Source organism: Rhea pennata, chromosome 16 (assembly GCF_028389875.1).
Source record: "Rhea pennata isolate bPtePen1 chromosome 16, bPtePen1.pri, whole genome shotgun sequence".
Taxonomy (NCBI): domain Eukaryota; kingdom Metazoa; phylum Chordata; class Aves; order Rheiformes; family Rheidae; genus Rhea; species Rhea pennata.
In genome coordinates, this window is record NC_084678.1 from 14,340,475 (window position 1) to 14,366,393 (window position 25,919).

General features: G+C 44.1%; 1 protein-coding gene across 4 annotated transcripts in view; it reads left to right on the forward strand.

Moving 5' to 3' along the window:
- Positions 1-25,919, forward strand: part of CDH4 (cadherin 4) — a 452,425-nt gene that overhangs the window by 253,456 nt on the left and 173,050 nt on the right. For all 4 annotated transcript variants that reach the window (XM_062588916.1, XM_062588917.1, XM_062588919.1 and 1 more), the window contains one exon: positions 24,059-24,282. In XM_062588916.1, coding sequence (XP_062444900.1) covers positions 24,059-24,282 — 224 coding nt within the window. The remainder of the gene's footprint in view (positions 1-24,058; positions 24,283-25,919) is intronic.

Sequence of the window (25,919 nt, forward strand, 5' to 3'; positions counted from 1 at the left end):
CGGTTAGTCTCCGAATGCTTTCTAAAGACAGTACAGCAGTAGCTCAAATCCACATCACCCAGTATGGGATGGGTTTTACTCTGTCGGAGTAGATTAAAAACCATGCGTCAGGAAATTCACCACCTTACTTTTAGTACCTGCTATTTCCTCACTCACTTGTCCTGACATCAAGTCAGATATGAATAAAGATGGACCTTGGCTGGTATTACAGCATGTAACAGGTTAGAGAATAAGGGTGGTGTATCTCTGGGTTGTATTCCTGGCTGTAGGCGTTCGTGCTAGGATTATGAAGTGAGTGAGGGGGGCGTTATATATTTTAGTCTTCTCTAGGTGGCAGGCAGTTTGGGACCCAGAGGTTGCAGCCTGGATCTTTCATCGTACAACCTGGAATCTGATATCAGCATCTAACAAAATGATGATAAAACATTAAATCGTGAATAAAATGTAGCATTCGGTGACCTGGTGCTGCGGGGTTATGGTTCCTTTTGGAGATCCATGTAGAAAATGCTGTTGAGAAAAATGCTGCATTTCCCTAGAGGTTTGGAGAGTGAAAGCTGTTTGCTTTTTTCTGCATGTGAATAGTGTAAGAGCAGTTCCTGGGTAGAAAAGCTCTGGGAATGGGAATGCTGGCAGCACATACTCTGCTTGGCTTTAAGGCAACAGTGTTCCTGTTCTCAACAGTATGGTGGATTGGCGTTTGCCCACTGTATACTGTTCGTTTTCAGTTAAAATGAAATGAAAACTGTTAATATGATAGGATTTCAGAGCTGAATGGCCTATGGAAGAATATATTTCACCCAAGAGCCTGCTGTGATAGAGGGTGGCAATGGGCTGGGGGAGCAGCTTTTCCAAGTGTCCTCATGCCGGTATTGAGAAGACACTGATGTGACCTAGGCTCTGCTTGCCACCCTCCTGCCAGGGATTCCTCTTTCCCGTCCTGGTACCAAGCTTGGTGACAGCTAGCGTGAGCTTGTAGAGTGCCGATTATAATGTTCCTCGTTTTTTCTTGTACAAGACGTTTTCTTGCAGTGCTGCTCTTTGTCCATTCTCAGAATTTTGCAGTTAGAGGTGAATGTCAGGACACTCCCCGGGCAAATAAAGTCCAGGTGCAGCAGTTCACTTCCAGGGAGTGGCTTGGAGCCCTAGACTTGGATCACTTTTACTGTTCTGTGTTGGATGTACTTATCAATATTAACCCTTCCTCCCCAAAGACCGCAGGCATACAGTGTCACATGTGCAGGGGAATAACGCAGTGCACCATTAAACTTTGGTTGGGAAGTGTTAGTCTGTCTTTGAGCCACTGTCCAGGGTTCAGTTCCTGCTCCATTACGTGCAGGTGCACTGTAAGACTTGATCATGCACCAATACTCTTCATCAGTACTGAGAACTAGATAAAATTGATGTTTTAACCAAGTATTTTCCAAAGCACTTTATAATCTTCAGAGTTAATCAGTGGATTGTCAGAGAGCTTATTACTTTTTAATAGCATTTTCTATTACTTGCTAATTATAAGGTGAGAAAGGTGTGAGGCACAGCTAGTATTACAGTTCCTTAAGTAAATTGGAGCAGAAGGTCACAATAAATTGAAAAGTTATTAAGCGCATACTTTGCTGGAGACATAATGCTTATCATTATAAAACGTAGGAATACAGATACTCTCCTTTTTTTAATGTCCACAGATGGCACAAGCTAATTATTCTCATTTGTATAGCACCTTACACCTCTGTAGATTTTTTTCAGAATGTTGAAAAACAGATGATCACGTCTGTTTTTGTAGCTGTGTGAGAGTTTTTCATTAACAAGATCAGGCAGGACCATCTGTGTGTTCTAGTAAAAAGTTTACCACCAACAGCGAATCCCAAACTTCCAAACAATGGCTGAACGTGTAATTTGTCATGTGCGGAGACAGCGCGTTGGCTAATCGCCCGTGCGGCTTAGTCCCAGGTTTCCGAAGGCATTTCTTCTCTGTCTTGAGAAGATTTGAGTCACGGTCTGAATTATATTATTGACAAAATCGGCCCCGACTGAGCGAAGTGTTCAGGCGTGGGCCTTCCGTGGAGGTCCACGCGCTCGCCTGGTCCACCTGCGGGCGCCCGCCCCAGTGCTGTCGCGGGAGAGGAGCGACCCCCAAGGGTGCTGCTGCTTCCTCGCTCCTCTGTGTGGGGAAATGAAACAAAAAAGCTGTTATTTTAAGGGAAGGGACTAAGGTGGTTTTACATCACGGGTTGTGTGATTACGCCTCTCCCCTAATGAGTCCAGCAGAAGGTGAGGCAGGTCCTTGCACACTTTGCTGAAAAGGCGCTGCAAAGCTTAGCTTAGATTTAATGAAAAAAGAAAGCGCTCGTAGCACATTAATGTCGAAAACAACTGCTGATGGAATTAAAAAGAGTGTGCAGAGACCACCCCCAAGAAGCCTTGAAGTTAATTGACCGGTAACCGTGATTCTTCAAGAGCGTCGTCCCCGTCGTTTCGCACTTCCCATGCAGTTTCTCGCTGCCCTAGCGTTTTCGCACTCCCCGGCTGCCTGCCCACCTCCTCCGGCGCCTGTTCCCGCGGCTCGCGGGCTCAGCGCAGGGAAGCAAAGTGCTCGGGGACGGGCGCCCTTCCAGCACCACCCAGGACCTTGCGGCCTCCAGTCCCCGCTGCTTTGCGCCGTACGCCAGCACATCCACCGCCGAGCTTTGGAAACGGCCCCCACGGCGTGGGCGGCCGGGGAGGCAAGCCCCTCGGTCCCGGGGACCCAGCGGGCAGGCTGCTGCCGGCGGTGGGATCGCCGGGAAGCAACGGCAAACTGTGGAAACTGCCGGGGGCATGGATGTCCCCGCGCTCTCCTCTGCTTTTGTCACTGCTCGTTTCAGTGCCTTGGACGGAGCTCGGAGCACTGAACTTTAGAGGTATTCAGGGAAGCAGTGATTTGTAGTCCTGGTCACCATCGGCTTTTCCGTTGTAATTTCTGGCTTGTGCCTCTCCCTCGTGAAGCTGTCGACATTCAGTTAGAGGTTACATGGCTTGTTAGCAGTAGATGTATATCGTTCGTTAGGGATAGAAACGCGTCTTTGCTTTTCAAGGGAAACATTAACGCTTTGGCTCTGCAATTTAAGGGGTTCATTTAAATCTCTTCTCACATTTTCCTGAAAAATTGTGGCTCATACGTGTCCTTAGCTGGTAGCGTCTTCAATAGAGCTACACCCATTTAAGAGAGGATTTCATCTCGGAGCGTGGTTCTTCAACGAGAAGATGCCTGTGTGTCCTACATAATCCGCATAATTAGTGTATTTTGGAGTCAGCTCAGACGGGATTTTCGAAAGCTCAGTGTACCAGATATTCTCAGGTTTCGTTAGAGAGAAACTTAAAACTTAGCACAGGCTAAGCTGGGGAGCATCTGAAAATCCGGTACTCAACGGTAGGAGCAGGTGTCGGGTGTTGCTTGGAGAGTTTCACAGCTCGGCAAGCAGCAGCCGTCTTCTCCCGGACAAATCACCCACCTTCTCAGGTTCCCTGCTTTGCAGAAGGGGAATGGTGCTGCTTTTGTACCACAAAGAAGCTTTTCTGAATTTTAATTAATGACTGGCATGTGTTGGTATTCTGGGAAGAAGTCTCACTTGAATTACTGCTCTTTGAGATTATTGTTTTTAGAATGGCATGTGAAGAATTTCTGCACATACATTTCATCTTCTCTTGGTATCCTTCATCTTCCTTGTTCATATGTCCAAAATGTAATTATGAATGTTCCCTTAGGAAATAAAAATTCTAAGTGGACTCCTTCGAGCCACGCTCTGTATTAACTTAGTGAAATTGGGGGGAGGGTTCTTCTGCTGCTTCTTTTGCTATTTTGTTTGTATTACAGCTGCAGTTGTAGACACCCTTGTACCAGGAGCTGTACAAGAGGAACGCAGAGGACTTGCTCCCTGCCCTTGCGAGTTTGCCGTTTCAGGGCGAGACAGGCCGTATTTGATGGATCCAGATGGACAGATGGGGCGAGTACTCGCAAACAAAGAGACAACGTTTCAGAACAACCGGCAGCCGGCCAGCGTGCCAGCTGCCTAACCACTGTCAAGGCTTTTTATGTGTTCTGGCAAAGGAGACTTTTTAAGGAGAAATCTGAAGGGAAATATGGGCCTAGAGTTTATTTTTCTGGTTATAGTCCTATTTTTGTTGTTCATTGTTCATCCTGCCAATCCAGCTCCAGCCTCCCCCCAAAAAAACAAATCACAGAATGATTCATTAGTGCAAGGTTCTTAGCTGCATAACTTTGTCATAAGAATACAGGCATCTAAAAATAATAGCCACAGCTTTTAGGTATGAATATTCTCCAGCCAGGGAAGAAGTGAGAGCTCATTTTCATATTCTGCCATATTTGCAAAAAAAAAAAAAAAAAAAAAAACCAAACCCAAACCTTTGGGACCTGCTGATGCCTCCTACAATTTGAGGGTTTGGGATCCACATACAAAATGTGCTTTACTGCACTTTCTTTGACTTGCCCCAGGTCTATGTTTTTAATGATAGCCGTGCTTCCAAGAAACATTCAACTTCCTTCTTTCTCATTAAAAGTACAGGCTAAGGACAGATCAAATGTTACAGTGAGAATTACAGAATCACAGGAAGAAAAGAAAAAATAGCAATCCCCAAAACCCCATCCCAGTTTTATTCTTATTCTCTCAATTACAACTTGAAATATATTAATAGCTAAACATCACTCCTGTATTTTTCCAAATGTGTGCAAGTCTTTCTGTAGATGATGTCCCTTTATATTTTAAATTAATGAAATAAAAATCTTTATCTGTGCCTTTCCCCTAATTGGAAAAAAGACCATTGGTTACTTTTAACCAAGATTCCCAGCCGAAATAGATGCACTGTAGGATGATCAATAGCCTGGTAATGAGCAAGCTCTCTGCCTCCGAGAGAGCCCAAAATATTACTACGGATGTGATCGCTTTAACTCAGTATTGTGAGATGATAAACTACCTTTTAATAGAACATTAACATTAATCTAAACAAGATTAGTGGTGCAAAGCATTGTACGAATAAGCTTGCTCAATTAAAACAGATGGTCTTCCATGCTGAATCCCATTATGTTAATAAACCCTCCCTTGCATACCCGCACGCTTGCGTGTACTCGTGTGAGTGCTCTCTTCCCAGCTGCATGGAGTGTCATACACATAAAATTGCTTAGCTTTGTGCTGCAGGACTCGTTTTATCATCTTTTACTCTCAGAGCTCTTCAGAATTTCTTATTTATCAAATTATTTCTGAATGATTAACACAAGATCTTTACATTTGCTTCTAATTACACGTCTGTCATTAATCTTCACTATTTCTTTGCCCCAAGCATCTTAGAGAAGGTGGAGAGTGATACGATTCAGCAATTAGAATTTGCTGTAAGCATGATTAAGGTTGTCTAAAATGAGGGGAGAAAGAAAATCCAAGACTGCAGCAACATTAATGTGTAGTGTTAGCCAAAATTAATGATCAAACCTTGCATCTTGGCATCTTAATATTGTCTCAAGCAAAATGGCTTTACATTTGGAAGCAACATACAGTAGCAATCTAATCACTAGATTTTTCCCCGCAGACAAGCTTTTCCTGTTCATTAATAGAAGAAACACAGTTTTGTTGCTTGAAGAATAAAGATTTTTTTATTTTCTGGGCAGAAACACAGCAAAATATTCACGTGTTTTAGAATGCCTAAAGCTTTTCAGAATTTTAAATTCTTTGCTTTAAAGAGAGCTCTAGGAATAATTCATCTCTAATGTAATTCTTTCAGCCCTAATCAGACAAATTAAAAGGTGGTGTAACGAGACACGATTTGACCTCATGTCCCCACACCCTACCTTGCTGCTAAGACAGAAGAGACTACTTTAGTAGTCCCTCTTGCTAAACCTAAGCAGCATAAATCACTAAACACTGTTTAGCTGAAGTTTTAAGGCTTGGAGCTAGCAGACTGTAGACTGCCTTACTGCTTTCTCTCCTTGCTTGCCCCAGTGTATTCTTGCAGACTTTTGATCATGTTTTGGCTTTCTTTTGCCACTATGGCAGCATCAGGAAGCTGCCAAAATAGACAACTAACAGCGTAAGCCCCTGCTTGGGAGGTTGTTGCGTGGGTACCGATCAGTCCTGCGGATGCTCGTTATCCGGAACAGCCCTAAACCTGCTGTGCCAAGGGCTCCTCTGGCTCGGCCTCCTTCCCTGGTAGACTAGGTAGTGTTTGGATGCGACTTGTTTGCCTCCTCTTGTGAGTCAAATTAGTGCCGTCTGGCCCAGCTGAGGACCTTCGTCCTTCATTTTCCCTTTAGGTTTCAGCTTGAAAAACAGACAACGGCATGTAATGCCAAAAGTAATGAAGATTTTCAAGACCATCGCCTCCAAATGTGGGGGTCTGAGGTGGGACAGTGTGCAAGCATTTTCCGTGGCTCTTCTATACGATACTCAGTAGTAGGTAAATACATTTTAATAATCACTTAGCAATTTCCTGCCAAGTCTAAGATACAGTTTTGTCTACATTTCTGTAGCTGTGTAATCTGAATGGCAAAGGATTTTTTAAAGTTCACTTTTAAATCGAAATGACCGGAATGCTTTTCCTGTATCCAGGGAGAGCTGACTTATGAAGAGGGAGAAGACTCTCATTAGAAGGATGATCTAGTGTGTACTATACGTTTCAGGTGTGAATTGCTTTTTTGGGAAATACTCTCTGAGAGATCGCCTATAAATATGGTAGGAGGATGTCAGTCTGAAGTTGGGAAACAAGACTATAGTGTGAACAGAGGCTGTTAATTGCTGGTGGTCACTGGAAACTGGTTGATGGATATGTACAGCATTGCTCATACCACTGTGACTTAAAAGTAAATGAAATTTAATGTAAAATTGTGTGTGATTGGCAGCTCATCAGCTATGGCCTAGAAATGGCTAATGTGCTTGTGGGAGTGTTGACCTTTCATTGCGCGGGTTTCCGTGGGTCTGAGGTGTCTCAGCGTCGTAATTCAGGATATCACCTTTCCAGGAAGGATAAATAAACAGCAAATCACTGCAGAAAGGAGGAGCTGTCCCAGTGGATGAGCTTTCTACCCCTAACCCTCACAGAGTTGGTGAGATAAGGGTTAGCTCATGAAAGAAGTATCCCCACGATTCCTCGGCGTGGGGAGAGCGGGGGGCTCGGCGCGAGCCGTCCGTCGCTGTCGGAACGGAGCGAGCTGCCGAGCGATGCCGCAGCGCTTTCTCTTACACCAGCTGAGCATCGCTCAACAGGGTATTGGTCCTTTGCTGCTTAAGCAGCCAGAAATAACAGGGTAGAGAGCTAACATGTAATATCACCGCTCCACGGGTGCGTTGTGCAGCGCAAATACCCCGGGAGGAGGACTGTGTAAACGTTTGACAGCGGTTTTAAGCAAGACAGCCTGTATTTTTCATCCTGAAACTACTAGTTGGGGGGATCTTCCCCAGATGGTTGCCTTCCTCCCCACTACCTTTTCATGTTATCATTTCAGCGCCTTTGTCACTCAGAGAAAGCAGCAGCTCTGGAGCCAAGCGTGCAGCTGGGCGGCTTTCCCTGCTGCGGGTTCCCGCGGCGTGGGAGCCGGAGGGCGGCGCGTGGGGCGGCGCGCGGGGCGGGCGGCTGGGAAAGCCCTGGGCAGGGGGAGGCACTGCTCGGGGGACTGAGCCCCCGCGTAGAGCTGCCTTTGGCCAACACCTGCCTGCGCGGGAGCAGTTGCTGCTGCGGTCGGGCAGGTGCAAAGGTTTTTGCACCTCCTGCTATTTCTTGCACCGCTTGCAATTTTTGTTTGATTTTTCTAAAAATTCAGGAACTGTGCAGATCTGAGCCATCTGTGTTCTTGGAGGACTGGCACTGCGGCTGGTTGGGGTTCAGTGGAGCTGGTCTTCTGTCTCAACATCAAAGTAAAGGCTTGGTTTTGAGATGGGTTCACCATACCAACATGCACACGAATCAGATGAGAGTGAGTGCGAATTAAAGCAGAACGGTTTGCAGCATAAGTAACTGGCTTGTGCATATAAGCATGGTGACTGTGCATCAACCGATGCCTATGCTTGAGCACAAGAAATATCAAGTCCCCTGTATTTAGGCACCAAAACGAATCTTTAAAAGCAATTGATGAACTTGAATCAGAAGGGCCCGATGAAGTTTATATCTGCTTTAGGAAAACTTTTAGAAACTGTAATTCAGACGACAGACTGTGGGTTCTTGCTAGTATTTTCATGTAACAAAAAAAACCCAATATTCTGTTTGCCAACCACGTTTCAAACTGTGACCTGCCTTTAGTGCAAGGCTGCTTGCCAAAAACTCTTTGGACATTGGAGTAATCAGAGAAACAACCGGGTGAGTGATGCCCTGCTGGAGACAGAAGCCTTCTTCAGGTATGATGCAGTGGAGGCAGTGGCTGGTGCTATGTTTTCTACAAAGTAGAAATTTTGTCGTGTTGGAGACTCAAAGGATTATTTATGGATAGTTTCTCTTTTCTTGGCTGGCAAGAAACCAGATCTTCTGCTCTTCTTTTAACATTTTTTATTTGCCTAGTAATTTGTTTTGAGTTGCTATACCTGTTGCATGTTAAAACTGTCATAAAAATGGTATGATGTAATAGACTGAATAATACTTGTCTTGTTTCTTCTTTAAATGCTTTGCATAGCTTATATTACAAAACTGTAAAAAAATGGGTTTTTTTTACTTTTAGTAAATATTTTTGGAAAAGTTTGGGGGTTATTTTTCAGCTATAGCGCCTACTAATAGAAGCAACATTTGTAGTTCATATACCATTTATTGCCGCTGAAAGTATGGAACAGAAGGGAACGTTAGGGCATTTCCACATTTCCAGGCAAAATTCTTCATGAAACCTGTGCCAGTTTCAGTAGTGTGATCTGTTTTTAAGTCAGTTCACTCGTAATGTTGTAGATATTAAAAGCAAAAGAGAAGAAAAAGAAAAATTTCCCTTGTAGGCAGTAATATGAGCCATCCCTATACATGAATACTTTAATTAGTTTAATGGAGTCTATTCATGCAAGTAAATTTTGTAGAATATCCTGCTTTTTCTGTAAAGGGAATCGTTTTTGTTGTTTGGATAGTTACTATTATTTTTCTTTCTTATCACACAGTAGAAAAGTAATGTGATTAATGAACAACTTAAGTTAATTGGAAAAACCTGAGATAAACAAGTGCCCATTCTTCCTCATCTTTGCATATTAGCTTATATTGAGACCTGATCCACAATGAATAATTAAATACTAAAAATTAAACTTGTGGTCATAGGAGTGCAATATAAATGAATGTGTATGTGCTCTGTAGAAAGATTTATTTTAATAATCAGATTAAACCTTAAGATGTAATTTTACATGTTACTAACCACATGTTTGTATTCAACTAGAGTTTACTATGTGATGGCAGTAGCTGACGTTCCTTACTAAGGCTGGATTTTGAAAAAATGCAAATGAGTGACTTTCAAGTGCTGAAGTGCTACTATCAATGTTGGTAACGGGCCATAAGAGCCAAAACAGTGTCCTCTTGGGGTCCGTGCCAGCTGCTCCCTTACCGTCAGTAAGAAAGGGATGAGTTTCTAGCTCAGGTGTCTGAATCACACTGAGGTATCTCTTAGAAAATTGTGATTGTTGGATATTTATGTATTGACGTCTTTATAGTCCACAGCAGAAAGGGGAATCAAGGTTTGCTAAGACTTTTATATCATGCATCATGCTCGTTTAACCTTTAAAATAAATCAGCCAGTCAATGTCGCTTTTTCAACCAATCAATAAAAAGCAAAAATTAAGTGACATACCTCGTAGTTGACTTTTATGCCCTCAAATGGCTTGATGTTTTGATGTCGTCTTGAAACCTCTCCAGCTGACCTGATGTGAAAGGTGATCAGACAGGACAGTGATGGGCAGAACTAAGGAAACTTCAGTGGGGTATTATACTTTCAATCACAGTTCCCCTAGTGATCAGTTCAGAAGGGTAAGTCGTAGGTTTCGGTGTGGATTTGGATGAAGCAAGAGACTTCTTTGAATGAGAAACTTCGACTAAAAAGCAGGAGTAGAGCCGACATTTCCTAACGTTCTTATTACTCTGTCTTGAGGATCTATTTGGGTGAGGGCTGGCAGAGATGCAGGTTGCCAGCGCTTGTGAAGGCCTTTTCCATAGGACTTGAAAACATTTTCAGAAGACTCTGTCGTTTAACAGAAACATTATGACATTTGCAGAAATAGATTTCAGTCTTTTTCTATGGCAAGAGGAAAGAGTGTTTGGGTTTGCGCATCCTTTGGTTTTTACAGAATTATTTTGATGGATGAACCAATGCAGAGAGCTCTGAAGTTTGCAAGAGGTATTTATTTATTGCACTGTATGTCCTTTTTTGGTGGTAGCTTATTCAAATGTATGGATTAAAAAGTCACTTTTAAATCAAATTATTCCCAGAAAGATCAAGAGTTGCATCGGGAAAAAAAATGCCGTAGACAAAAAAAAAAAAACTCTCAATATGAGGGCTTCTGCCTGTTGTATTCATTACTATATTACTCTTTCCCAGGGGAGAAAGGATGTTTTATTCTTCAGGCATAGTCGGTATCTGGCTCCTCTGCTGAGAAAGTGCCAACTTCGGTAGTTTCTTTCAAAATGTTGCCACTTGATCACTCAGACTGGATCAGCACCAGCTCAGCATCTCCCAGGAGCAATCAGAACGATGCAGTAATAGGCAATTTTTGTTCATTAACAAGCTAGTCAGCATTAGGAGCAGTGGTCTTTGCTGAAAAAATAAAAGCGATTTCTTAAGTCTCTTCCTATTCAGGAAAGCACATAAGTGCATGCTTGTTAATCATTGGTTTTGCTGGTGTTTTTACTTGGTCTAAACATTCCATATTGGGCTTTTCTTAATAAAGGTCGTGTGCATATTTTTAAGACTATATTTTTATTACTATTTTTGGAAAAATCTACACACAGCTTTCAGTTTTTAGTTAATAGCTTACGGAAACGTCTGGGTGGATAAAATGGATTCAAATGTAATAGTTACAAAATCTAGTCATAACTAAAATTCAAGGAGGGAAGAGACATGTGATAAATGACAGTGTGTATGAACCAGATGTTGGCTGTTTTAGGCAGTGGTGGGAACTCTCTGTGGCTCTCAGAGATGAGGCCAGTGCTTTGCGAACAATAATATATGCTTTTCTAAGAGCATCTGTTTGACTGTTTGTCCTGTGCCAAAATTCACACACCTCTGTCGTTTGCTGCTCTTCATCCTAGAGGTGGCCTCATTTTAGTCTTCTGCAGCTGAATAGTTTATGGAGCTTGGTAGTTTTAAAATGCTTTAAAATGGAGGAGGACAGAATTTATTTTCTGAAAGAGAGGAGCTGCAGATATAGTGGGGTGCTGCTGAATCCCGGCTCGCTGCCGGGGAGGAACTGCATCCCGCCTCATCCAAACGTGGCATCGTTGTAAGTGCTTTGAAAAAACAGTTCTGTTTTAAAAGCCAAATGAAAAAATCTGATCTATTCAGCCCGATACTGTGTGCTCTCAGGAGCAATTTCATCGCAACTCTGCTTATATCTGTCTCTTCTGCCCGAAGTTCCTTACTTTAAAATGAATTTGTTCCTGAAACTGCTCACCGGGGTAATCTAAAACAGTCTCCGCTGTCGATAACACATGTAAAATGACATTTTGCTGGTTGTCTCCCCCAGCAGGTCTGAGGAACCCTGCTGCTAATGTCGGTTATTAGCTGCCCACGCGGCCCGGGGGCAGAGCCAGCAGCCGGTGCAGCCCCGGGTCGGCTTGCACGGGGCGCTCGGGAGCTGCGTCGATCCCGCCAGCCGCCTTTCCAGACGGCGGTGGGACTGCAGGCCGAGGCGGGCTCCCCCCGGCTTCCAGCTGCTCCGCGTAGCGGGTGCTACCCAAAGGTGGGGAAATGCAAATTTGGTTGCAGCAAGACAATGTTTTCCTTTTGGATTCTGGGTTTTGTGTGCTTTTGGAAAGCACTTGGCAGCCACAGCAAGTATGTTTACGAAAAGAGCAGAACTGGTAAAGTTCAGGTTCGTGTTTGGATTCAGCCCCAGCAAACTGAAGCTGAAGCTGTGCCAGACGTTTGAAGCTGCCAGACGACAGTTCATCTCAAACAGAAAAGCTGAAGAGGGGGAAAGAAATTTGTCAAACGTATTCCATGTGGAATTCCAGGCAATTTAATTTGATTCACTACACTCTGAAATGTCTTGGACTTTCCCATTGTTTCTTTGCTTTAACACTAAATTTGGTACCTTCTGGGATCGGCGGTGCTTTGTGCTACATTTGTCACGTTCTCTAATTTACTGCCGTCAGTCGCTTTGCTTTAATTGCTGAGACTGAGCCCTGCCAAAGGCGCTCTGTTAACTCTGAGGTTACCACTCGAAGGTCCTTGTCCAGGCGAGGGGAGCGTTGCCTTTCTGCTGGGGATCGCTGCGGCAAGGAAGGGCGAGAGGGGTGAACGTGAAGGGTGAAAGGAAAGACGATAGCAACCCCCGTCCCCCATGCGAGGGTCTCCACGCGGAGCCGCTGCCACCCGGCCCCGGCCCCTCCCGGGGTCCAGGATGAGGCTGCAGCAGAGATTTCCTTCCTGTTCAGTGAGGGCCAACAGCAGAAAGTCTGGAGCTGCGTTTCGTTGCGGTTTAACTTCTCCTGTTAATTTCCTTTTGCACCACGGACGTGGCGTGGGACCCTGGAGCAGAGACGTTAAGGTTTTTGCCGTAACGAAGCCCCGTCATCTCCCAACATGTCCAGTATCTGTGACTTGCTGAAGCAGCGCGGCTTTGGCATCAAGGCCACCGCTTGATCTGCTCCCTCTGACCGAGTCCCAGCCGCACAACCCAGAGCTTCCAGACCTGAAAATAAAGCCTCTAAATTTGCCCAAACACCAAAGCAGGAGCCCAGCAGGAACCAAACAGTGCTTTGGTCGGTATGATACTAACTTCTTGTGAAGACTTGGGGAGGCTTCAGCTGAAGTTAGGGGCTGCTGCGTTTTTTGGTGCACCGAGAGGTGCCGAGGTGCAGAGCACATACTGTCACCCTGTCTTGCTGCTTACATTAAAAAAAAAAAATCCAATTCTAACTTATATTCGTTTAGTGTGCCGCGCTTTGGCTCCCTGGGTGGGTATGAGCTGGGCTCAGGGTGTCAGAGCTCGCGTGCGCGTGAAGCCGGGCAGGAGCTCGGCGCCCTCGCTGGCCCCTCTGGTTTCCTCCGGGCTCGAGCAGCCCCTGCTCGGAGGCGCTGCGGAGTTTGGTTGTGGTTTTGTGCAGTGTGAGCAGGGAGGAGCCCGAGGCTCTCTGACGCTGCCACGCACTCGGCAGCTCCTTCGTCTTTTCTCCTAGGCTGGAATCGGCCTGTGTTCACATTTTTCTTCCTAGACGAAGGAAGAAAACTTGCCAACTTTTCTGGCAAGCTGCAAAAAAAGGCTGGATGTGGGGCACAGGGGAGGAGCCCCCGGCGGCGCCGGGGCTCGTTCGGGGAGGGCAGCGGGGGCCGGCAGCGACCGCCCGGGAGGGTGCTCGGTCCCGCGCGCCCGGGCTTCCTGCGAGCACCGGCCCGGCCGCCCCGGCCCTGGCCGCGGCGACGCGCCGGCGGCGCTCGGCAGTGGGCAGCTGGCCCACCAAACTACCCTCGTTACCAACACCTGTAGCTCTTCTCCAGAAATACATCGCGATGGTTAAAATCTTTCCCCACGTAGCTAGTTGGACGAACGTGATGGCACTGTGAAAATCATTAGGACTGAGGAGAGAAGCCTCCATGTGCGCCGGCACTTGCTTACTCGGGGCTGCAGAAGACTGACGGCCCCGCGCGCGGCCGCCGGTTCCTCGCCCGGCCCGCGCTCCGCCCCGAAGCGGAGAAGCGCATCGGTTAATCCGCGGAGTCGGTCAGCCCCCGTTGTCTGGGGAGTTAATCGTAGAGACGTTGTGCGGCAGGGCCAGCAGCGGAGCGGGTCTGCTGGAGGACCCAGACTCTCCGTAGGGTGGTGAGAGGTTTGTTCCTGCTCGGCCTTTAATTGCAAAGTGATCTCATTAGCGCCACAGCAAATCTCAGTGCTCTCCGACAGGAATTTGAAGAGCAGCAAAGAACGTAAATGGTTGCCCACAAAAATTCAGCATTTGCCAGAAAGTGTCAGGCAGTCGGATCGGTATTTTCGAAGTTTAACCGAACGTGGCTTCTCTTTACGTTAACCTTTTCATCCCAAGCCAAACATGAGCTGCTGCTCCGGCAGTTTCTGGTTTGCCTTCCTCCTAAAGCCTGCGGACGACCGTCGTATTGAACTGCAGTGAGAGGGGTTTTCAGCCAAGCGTGAAAATACCAACTCAAAACAGGAGAGAAGCCGGCAGCGCAGTTGGTACAGCATTTAGCTAAAAGACGGGGGTGATCCTCCGCGTTACCCGAGCTCCCGGTGGCACCATACCCTCCTTGGACAGGGGCCTTCGTGCCGTGTCCGTATCCTTCTCCTGCTCTGCGACAGCAATTGCTCCCAAGCTGAGGGCTGGGCGCCCAGAGGTGGGTTGCATGCGCTGGGCAAAGCCTTGAGCATAACAATTTGGGAAACACTGGGTAATGCCTTCAGCAGGGGCCACCGATAGGAGCAGGTTCGTGCTCCTGGGCTGGCAGAGAGGCTTGAACCTGGGTGCTGTATTGTGCAAATCCAATGTGAACTCATTGCCCTGTGAAATACGGGTAGCATCTGTCTGCGATGAAGTTTCTGCCCTGGATTTAGATTTTAGATGAAGAGAGTCCTCCCAGCCCAACTCTAAATACCAGGAGGAGAACAGAGGGAAGTACCCCTCTTTTCCTTTCCTAATACTTGCTTCTAATCAGATAAAAATAAGCGACAGTGTAGGAAGAATCCCTCTACTGACTGCCAGAACATGTCGATTTATCAAATTTTTCCACTGTTGCTCTTTTCTTGAGCTAGCCTCAGAGCTGACAGTGTATGTTTTACAGTGCAGCAAGGTAGATTGATTGATCCTAAACAGAAAGCCTTTGGGGTCTCGAGCTGATGCTTTAGCTTCGGAAAAAAAAACTGAATAAAGCATGTTAATGTAGAGAAAGGAGCCTGGTTTAATTGGACCAACTCCTGGCTTGCTGAAAATTAATGGCTGGCTGGCTGTTGCTACAGTGATTCATCTTCCCTATCATGTTCTACAGTCATTCTCTCCAGGGGGGCCGTACTCCCCTCCAATTCCTCCACCAAAAGTGAAATGTGATTTTTTTTCTTAAAAACATGTATTTTAGTTGAATTGGCTTGGAGTAAATGAAAAATAGCACTGATGGGAATATGAGGGAGGCAGGCAGTGTCTGAGAATGGGGTTTTGTTTACTGTAGGGGTGGTTTTGTTTTCTTTGAATGTGATTTAAATCTTTTCTTAATGTACTCCCAGCTCCTCGTCACCACTGACTGTAAGGGTGACAGAATGACAGAAAGGCCCTTCAGGTGCCTTTCCAAGGGAGGCCGATTTCAGTGTGTTGAAATGTATTATTCCTCTTTTCATCCGGCCGTGGAAACGGAAATCTTGTGTAAGCAAGAGCTGCTAAAAGTGAATATAAAGCTGGAAAAGGTGTTGAAAGCATTTAGGTGGCTCCAGAAATGACTTTTTTAAAATCAAATTACTTGTGCGTGAACAAGGCTTGCAATTTTTCTTGTAAAACCAATTGGAGGCAGTACTGGGTTTGTGAAGGCGGAATAGACAGCGAATGAATGGTGAGGTGGTTAGAAGTTAAACACTGTGTGCCCAAAACTTGCGTGGATAATTTGATCATGAAGGGGCTTGAGCTTTGGAATTTAAAGTGGAGAAGTCCAAAATGTACTCTTAAATGTAAAATATTTTTGTGTGCCATTTCAAATCTATCTCACTTACTGCTGGAGATAGATTTCTGTTCGTTTGCTGATTCGTTGTCTTGTTGACTTGTGCTTGGAATCACTTCTAACAGGCATATGATGGGTTGTGAAAGTCACGAATTTTGTATTACTGCACATCCAGCATGGGAGGATTCACTGTAACTGAAGATTACAAGAAGATAAACAAAGCAAGGTTTTGTTTAACATAATTACATGTGGTAAATTGTTATGGTAATTTATTATTATTCCAATATGGCAAATATTAGCAGTCATAGCTCAGAGATCATATATCATCCACTGGAAAATTGGATATAACATTTAACATTGACCTGAGAGACACAAAATTGTTCAGATTGCTGCAGATTTTTGTATTGATAATTGCAAGAAAATAACATTAAGAACATGCTAACTCATGATACAAATGTGAGGTAGTTCATTACTTCTCCTAACTCATTCATTATTTTTGTTTTTCACTCTGAGAACATTTAATTAGTAATCCATACTCTGTGAAGCCGAGGGAGTGGATATAAAAGGATATGCATACTCTTTGTATATATTCATGTACAAACCAACACATACCTGTTTATCTCCAGTACTTTTCTGTATCAAAGTATTTTGTTAAACTATATGCTCATAAACTTGATCACTAGGGATATGATTATTAGGTGCTGAAGTAGCTGCTTGAATTGCTGTTTTTACCTTTTACCAGTAGAGTTTAGTTTTTCTACAGTACTATAAATATTAAATAAAGATACTGAGAGTTTATTAGTATAATATTTTTTATGGGGACGTGGTTGAAAATGTAACCCATAAAAATAGTAATGGCAGGTTGAAAATTATACATTGTTTCCATCAGATTTTACAGCTATCTTTTTTCCTATTTATGCATTTATACATTGTTTCTCTTCTACAGAAGGAGAAAAGTTCTGAGTGTTTTGTTAACTATGAGAAGCAAATCTAGTTATGTATAGTTTGACAGCATTTGATTCACCGTGGGCAGAAATGGGAGAGAAGCAGGACTTAGGACTTTCATGTAGCATCCCTTGCAACTGGAGGGCTCAGCTCTTGGTTTTTGTTTATTCAAAACACTGGAACTACAATGCCTGAAAGTTATTTTCAGAACGAGTGCAAAGATGGTTATATCTACATAAATTCATTATTTTAGGACAAGGGAAACAGAATTCTCCTCATCTTTCATCATTAGCCTTTTGTGACTTAAATATTGCAGTCCCAGAACTCCAGCCAATGTTTGTGTTTGTTCATAGGACTCTGTTTTACCGAACAGTTGTAATACATTGTGTGACATTTCTTATTTTTTTAACCTTACACTAATTTAATAATTTGTTAGTGATTTATAGAAGTAAGAATCTGCCCCTACTTGCATCATGAAGTGCTTGCAAAAGTCGATTTTCCACTTAAACTTTTCCTCTCTCATATTTGGTAAAACCAAAGTGTGTTTTTGAGTTTGGTCTACCAGTTTGAACAGGAAACTGAATTTTAGGATTCACTTCCCAGCTTTGCTGTGGGTTTCCAATGTGACCATGGGGAGTTCACTTGACTGCGGCGTGTTCCTGTGGATGTAAGTTTGTTTTCTCACAGAATCACAGAGGAGTTGTTGCATGAGCATGAAGAAAGATACCTTGAAAATGGGGCCCCATAAAGGTTTATGCTATGTACTTATTTTCTCAAGCAAATGAAACTTCCCAGTGAAGCAGAGCGCTCTTATTTAACATTAGCACTTAATGGAGAAATCAGTTTGCGAGAATGTAACACACCTATGGAGTGCTCAGGAATTTGTGATTTTTTTTTTTTTTTTGGTTAACTGAATGGTTTCATGCCTGTTCTTAGACAATAAGTTCCTACCATCAAAGACGTTTTTCTTAAGTTTTGGTGGTGAACTTTTTCTATTTCTTTATGATGGATATGGCCTCTTCTCTTCCCCGCCTGTCACTTCCCCATGGGGCTGCAGCTCCCCATGCTGAAGCTTGCAAGAACAGATGAACGTAGGTGTGTGGGGTCAGAGCTCCAGGGCAGGGAATGAGGCTATTTGCCAAAGAGCACACAGAAGGCCTGCTTTGATAAATGCTCTCGACCCTACACTTTACCTGAACGTGTTCTACAGTTGCAGCTAAGACAGCCTCATATTAACGGTGTTCAGAGAAGTGGTGTGGTTTTGATGGATTAAGGGTGGATTTGGCACTTTAGGTCTATCATAATCATGCCAGATATAAAGGAACCTGTTCAAGAAATACAATGTGAAAAGCACGTAGCATCCTACTAAAAGTAGGGGTAAGTATTCCATGCTTTGAAGTTCATCAAGCAACTTTGCGTTGACCATGGTGGAAAGCAGAGCTCTGAAGGGCCCCATATCCTGCGCTGTGAGACAATATCATGCCAGGGCAAATATTCTAATACATAAGTATTCTCTTTCCTGGTCTTACAGCACTGTGCAGCTTGCCAGAAGGGACACTTTTCAATGGAATAGGAGAAGTTAAAGGAGAATCCAGAATAATAAGGCTTAAAGTGAATTCTTTGGTTTATACCATTTATAGTCCTATTAAATTCAAGATATTTCTCAGACATTTGAGGGGCATGCAAGTTCAGTGTACTCACATCATCTTTCGAGATCCTTGCTTGATCATTTGACTCTGTCCAGCTACTTTAACAAGCTAAATAATAAAAAGGAACAATGCAAAACTTGTTGAATTTTTTTTACTCTGTATCTTTTTTTGAAGAAAGACATCATTTATTTTTTCCTTAGATGCCCAGCAGTTTGCTGCAGACTCCTGCAGCTTCTCTGCCCATCACTCAATCCCTATTTCAGCATATCAAATTGTTGTATTTCCTCTTTTCATAGGGAAGCAATTAAAAATGATGAGGGTAAAGGGTTAAACCTAAAAGTCTGCTAATGAGGGTGCCTTCCTGGTTTTCTTTTCATCACAGATTTGATACAGTTTTCAGCATAAGCTTTCGATAAGCATCACTGAACATTTTTCCAGAGTATATTAAAAAAAGTTTTCTTTTCTACTATCCCGTAAAAATGATAGATGTGTGGCTTTGCTGTTTATCTGAAATCCTAATTACTGATGCTGTTGCTTTGAATGTTAAATTCATGCAGTGTTCTTAAGACTTCAGACTGGTCAAAGAAAGATGGATTTGAGTCCACAGAGAGATCTAAGTCTAGTAAACAGATCCAATGTGTGTTTATTTATTTCTTAAATTATTATAAAGTCAAAATTTACATCAACTGCAAATTAGATAAATTTAGAGATAAAGGAAGAAAAAAACCCAAATGTTTTATGACATTAGGTAAAATTTTAATTTCAGTTTCCAAAAGAGCAAAAAGTAAAGGTCAGATGTGGGACTTGAAAATATGGAAGAGATCCCCTTTTCTTGAGCTATGGCATTTACTGTAGAACAATAATTGTATTATTTTTTCCAAATACTTATATGTTTTGCTTGTCAAATTTCTAAACAGAGATATATAATAAATATGTGTGTGTGCGTGTGTGTGTATAATCTGTGTGTGTATATGTATGTGTGTGTATATTTATATACACACACATATATAAATGCTTCTCGGTAGTCATATAACATCCAGAGGAATCATTTTCAGAGGGAGGCAAGGAGGATGAGGGTATGATCACTAATGACAGCCTTGGCTCCTATGTAGTGAGAGCATGAATAGTTCTATGAATAGGTCTATGCTGTGTTGGTGAGGTGCTTTACAAGCCCGGTATAAATGGTGCCTAGAGCAGTAGCAACAGCTAAAGTTACCATCAGCCAAGCACTGTGATCCCAAACGCCCAGGGGCTGGCAAGTTTCTGAGTGGTCTTCCCTGCATGACTGGTATTTTCTGCAAAGTATTTTCTATTGAAAGCAGTTGTGGAGAAAATTGGCATGGGTATCTATTTGTGGACACCTTGTATGGCTTTTTTGCTTAGAATTGAGGAAAGGTTGAGGGATTCGGGTGGGAGGAGGAGTAGCAGGTTTAGTGAAACCTCTGTATTCACTTACACAACAGCATACGGGTGAGTGTCATGGGACCAGGCTACGCACTGTCCAATGTGTGACCTCAATACGCACAGCGTGGACTTTGGATCCTCAACACCAGCTGTTGAGTGGTCCCGGTTTGCCCCTGCAGCGTACCACTGCTTGCCAGTGTAGACGCAACCTTCTTTGTGTTGGGCATTAGAAACATGCAGCTGAGACCACGGGAACAAGCCATAGTGGTTACTCCTAATGATTCCACTCAGCACAGGTGGAGCCGGGCCTCTTAGGCGATTTTAGCCAGTCCTTGCATTTGTTCAGCTCTCTAATAATTATTAACATTAACACGTTGCTTCTGAGACTTGAGAATTTGTATAGTGGGATTTTTCTGAGAGACATATTTCAGTTTTAATTGGTATGAGAGATGCTTTCAAGTTTCAGCCGTATAGCTGAGTCCTTCACAGAAAGTGAACGTGTGTCCACTTGAGGTCACAGCAGATGGAGTGTCTCAGCAATGACGTAAATAGGCAATAAAGCAGCGATGGGGGCAGGATGGAAGGAGATGAGGCGAGGTGGTGGGAGCAGTCAGCCTGGGGGGGGTTGCATTTTGAGTGATTTATTGAAGCAGTTTTTTAACATACAATCATGCGTCATCTCATAGAGAACACAAATTGCTGTCTGTCAGAGGCATGGTACATTGATTAGTCAGCAGGTTGTCACCAGAAGTACCACCAAGGCTTGATCCGTGGTGGTACTGAAGCCTCAGCGCTGTCTCCGAGCAGCAGCCAGCGTGAGGACAGCGCTTTAGCACGTGCCGTGCTCTCTGGCCCACTGAGGAGACTTGTTCATGCACAGAAAGCCGCAAAGAAAGCACCAACCCGCTGCCCAGAGCGAGAGGGGATGTGCAGTCCCCAGGGTCACCTCCTCGCAGCCGCTGCGCAGCACTCGGGCTAAACCCGTGTATTCAGCTGTCCTCCGGGGCGCTGGGCAAGGTGCCGCTCCTGTTAGTAGCAAAAAGGCAGGGAATGTGGATGTCCTCGAAGGTTTTTTCCGTTTGCGGGTGCCGAGGGCCCTTCTGCAAGGTTCCCCGCGTTCAATCTGCCGCCGAGCACTCGTCTGCCTGTGGCACCTGAGAAGAACAATGTGGAGCAGAGACGCTGCTTGTTTAAAAAATTAGACTTAATTTCTCTCAGGATTTTCTCTGTCTCTAGTCAAGTTTGTTTTAAACTAATGGAAGTAATTAGCGAATCACTGAGGGACTTTGTCTAAGAGGTAGCCATTTTTAGATAATGGAGCATAAAAGTCGACACGGTGACATATGACACCAGAGCAGCATATTGGAGCACTGCACTGTGTCTTAAGCAGATGTTTAAGTACTTTGAGTACTGAAGTCGCTGCGTATACGAATAGGATGGAATTTTTTTTCTCTCAGCCTGCAAGTACACTGTAGGGCTTTCTTTTAATCTGAATAAAATCAAAGTAAGCTCTAAATTATTTTTAATGTGCAATCATTATCACTGCTTTCTTTCTTCTTCAAATGTCATTCTGTATATGATAAGATGGTGCTTCGGAAGGTAAAGCATGGGACTCGCTTTCTGACACTGCCACTGTATAGCGGAAGAGTGCAATACTGCAGCAGCTTCGGTGCGTTGCTTCTGACAACGCCTAGTGGCATGGAGTTAAAAATAAACAACATATTAACCGCGAAACACTCAGTGTGTTCGCACATATTTATTATAGCTGTGAATCCATGGGGAGGTTTGCAGAAAGTCTTGAGAGATTAAGGAGCAGGAATCTCTTAGAAAGCAGGTCCCAGAGGTGCTGCGGAGAAGAGCTCCTGGCAGTACCTGCTAGGCTGTGTTGCTCTCGGGCTCTCGCAGAGGCTGCAGGGGTGCAGGTGGGTTCTTGCAGGTGCCACCAGACCACGCGTGTGCTAACCTTATTTGTTGCTTTCATGAATCTTTGTTTTTTCTGACCAGTCTAAAACTTAATTGAAGCCTATGGAAAAACTCATTGGCTTTGTCTTTACTATTAAACCTGGCAGGGCCTGGGGCGAGTCCGAGAACTGGGCTGTGACAGTCCATATTGTCAGGCTCCCTGGCTAGAGATGGACATCGCTCTCTCATGGCTCAGGAGGTAGCGTGGGCCAAGCGTTGTCCCCAGGTGGGATGTTTAGAAATGACACCCTGTTTTGGTGGATAAGAAATTTTGGCCTTTCTGGAGAGGAATTGTTGCATACCAATTGACCTCAAGACCAGCGTACTTCCTTGCTGGTGTAGACTGGTAGCCGCAGGTGCTGGCTGCGTTTGGGTTGAGTGCTGTGGCATGGCACATGAGTACATGCCAGAGGGCAGCTGGTGAGGAGCCTGAGCTCCTCGCCAGCTCTGACTGGAATAGATATTGAGGTCTCCACACAGAGAGTCATGAAGTGATTCTACTTTTTGATTCGGGTTCTGCACCTAGGCTCTGAGGTTTGAGACAATTCCAAGCTTTTCTGGAAACTGGGGACAACTCAATCCCACAAGCTTTCTTCATTCTTTTTTAACTTGATAGAAGTCTCACCCTAGCATGACAGAGATCCGCTCCTCCAGGCTGCTGAATATCTACCCTTTGTAATGACACGCAGGGACTGAAAGCAAGGATGCCAAGAGCTTCAACACTGCGGCCAGAGTAGCAATTAATATCCTGTTCCTTAGACAAATGGCAACCAAAGTCTCATTTGAACTTTGAATAATGCAGGAGATGCCGCCTCCTATTACTCTGAAAAACATTTGTTATGCTCCTGGAGGTAGAGCGTGGAGATAACTGGTGAAATGCCTGCACTAAAGCATTTCAGATGAGATAGGCATGGGAGATATCTGTTGTAATCGGAGCTATAGTGAAAAGTACAGACAGGCTAACGGCCCACTTTCCGAAACAAAGCTGGGAGGGACTCTTCTTTTCCCCAGCTTCCTAATTCCAAAAATTAAATCATGTAGTCTATGACAATGAAATTGCATAAAAACATTACCCACTTTGTTTTTATATACTAGGTAGATTTATTTATTTTTCTTTTTAATCAGTGTGTGACATTTGCTGTTTGCAACTAATAATTTACTGCAGCATTAGGTAAGAATTTCCACTGCACACACATAAAAATGTACTGATGTGGTTTAAATAACTATGTAGCCTGGAAAGCCTTTGGAGGATGTATAATTATGGCATGATCACAGCACCCGAATTACTGAGAGACGCAGCTCTGTGAAGGAGTTGAAGGGAAACCCTGTGGTCAGGGCACAGGCAGGGGGTTTGGGAAACCTTCACTCAATTCCTTCCTCCACCACTATCCACTCATTTCTCCAGAGTATGGTGGTACTGGGGGTTTTGGCAGCAGGACTGGCTTAGCCGTTTCCTGGCTGCTTTTTCCATCCCCTGTGCCATCCCCTCAGAGGTTTTTATTTAAATCCAGATATGCTTGCTTTTACCACATGTGTGTTCAGCCCTTTGGATTACTGGAATAGCAGATAGTGTTTTGGTTCCCATGTGATTAGCAGCAGGTTCGATTTCTGTCTGATTTGGCAATTTTGTCATGTAATAGTTTGGTTTTCTTCCAATCTAATGTAAGTGACATGTATCATGACACTAATAAAAATGCAAAGTCTTGGGACTCCTCTTCCACCCAGGTGCAAGGTGCCGAGGAGTCACCAGGGAGAGGTTAGGGTTCTGGTGGTGCGTGCCCACCTCCAGCAGAGGAATACCTTTCACAAATTGTTCTTAATTTTTCTTCTTTAATTTTTTTATTTTTATATTTCTGATAATGGAATCGTTATGGGCTTTTAAATTTCAGTTAAGAATGTGCAAATAGGCTATCTGGTAAGTAGGTTATTGAAGGGTTAGGGAAATGGAGTACATTTTGTGCAAAAAAGTACCCACAGTGTGGGTAATAGACTCCAGTTGAATTTAAAAGATAATGGCAACAAGGGAGAAATCCACTTGTAGAAATGGGGAACAGCTGTGTTTGAGATCTAATGAAACTGTATCAAATACTTTAAAAAGGGCTTACAACTTCTTCCCCAGGGAACGGAGATAAAGCACAAGAGCATTCTTGAAAGGTCGAAGAAACAGTTAAATCATTTCCTTGATGGTTATTAGAGATATAGAACACATCAGTGAAAATTAAATGTCTGAAACTTGTATTTGATTGCTTTTCTTATCACGCCAATCTCACACGTTTCTTCCGTCTCTTGCTCTCTGTTCTAGTAAAATTTAATAGCTGTGCCAGTAACAAGGGAATTCGGTATGAATCCAACAGCCTGGACTTCAAGGTGAGAGCGGATGGGACCGTGTATGCTGTCCACCAGCTGCAAATGCCCTCCAAGCAGATGATACTTACAGTAACCGCATGGGATCCCCAGACACGGGACAGATGGGAGGCAATTGTCAGATTCCTGGTGGGAGAGAAATCACAACACAGCGGACACAAGGTAAGAAGTTCTCAAAGCCGCTTTCCATCTTCCAGTTTTCCATTGCCTGAGTTCCCAATACCTTTAAAAAGTTAGATGCAGCATGGAGTTATTTGTATTGTCTGGTCTGTACTTCAGGAGGAAATTTCTGTATAGAAACAGCCACAACACGCAACAGTCAACTTCTTGCAGATGTTCCTTGCTCCTCTCTCACATAAATCATTTAACGTTACCAGCAAGAGAAACATTCTCTAAGTTTGCAGGTTCGTATTCTGAAGTGACCTCCCAGTTCCGTTTTTTAGTGGAGATTCATACAACCTAGCTCGTGTTTGCTTCTCACTGCTGGTTCTTTCTCTCAACTTGAAATAAAGCCTGCATATGAAGGGTGCCTACTTCTCTTTGGAATTGAAACAAACCATCTTCTTGAGCAATGTAAGGCTAAATTCACATTTGTTTTGTGACAACATAAATCTGGAGCAGTGCACTGAACTGTTTCTGCGGTGCTGCTGCAGGTAAAATTTGAAGTCTTCCCTCTGGTTCCTACAATGATTCGTTTCTTTCAGTGAACCACCTGCATGGCCCTGCAGCTCCATAGTGGTGTAACGTACTCCCAAATAGGAGTCCAGATGGCAGATTTAGGCTTGTTTCCTTCGTAGACAGCAAGGACAGGGAACATTGCTGCTGCCTGATAAGGGACATATGCTTGCATGAAGTGTTGGCCAGCAGGGCAGCAAAGCACAGCATGGCACCTCCATGGCAAATGTCCATTCCTCTGAATGCGTGTGTCTTCCCTCCCCTGCAGTTAAAAAGTCAAAGCGAGCTCGAAAGTCTTCACCAGTTAGTATTTCAGACAAAAGATTGCAGATGTGTTCTCACATTTTCAGTTTCATGCACATAACTAAAAGGGAGGAAGAATCTGACCCTGCCGAGCAATCTGAGAACAGCGTTGCCTCATTTAAATACAGCCATGGGCTGCGCAGGGCCCTTGCAGTCAGAGACTGTGCCACAAAACACATTTGTTCTGACTTGCTTTTTTAGAAGTTGTCTCAGGCCTGCCTCATCTTTGGCAGCGGTTCTCCAACTTTTTATATTCTCCCCTTCTTTTTCAGTGATAATTTGGGCCAAAGACCTTGTATTGCACTGAATAAAGACAGTTACGTGATCTGTTGCTTCCTCCAAAAATCCAATTCTGTGATAGGTAGTTGCTTGTTGCAATGCTTGTTGCGATGGTTGGAGTTAGGTTTAGAGAGAGAGTCGGCTGCCTGAAATTGGCTTAAGAGCTTGATTTATTATTGGATCTTCAAGACCTGCAGTGTAAGGATGAAGGTATGTGTCCCTGGGGAGTGGTCACATTTAGGCTAGGAAAAGGCAGAGTCCCATGGCCAGGGTCTGTAGTAGTTGTAGTTAGGATTAATATGCTGTGGTAGTTGTTAAAAGTGTAAGGCTGGACTCTACTTCTCTTTTCTGTGCTGCCTGGGCAGATAGAGCAGGGGAGAGGAGGGAAGATGAGGGAGGGAAAGACTTTCTGCGCCTCACTTTAAGAATCCCCCGAATATGCGAATCTTTGCCATTTCGGAAAACTTCTACTGCGTGTGAGAGAAGCAGGAAAGCACTTAGAGGAAGTTAAATCTAGCAGTCACCCAGCAGGCTGACCCCTG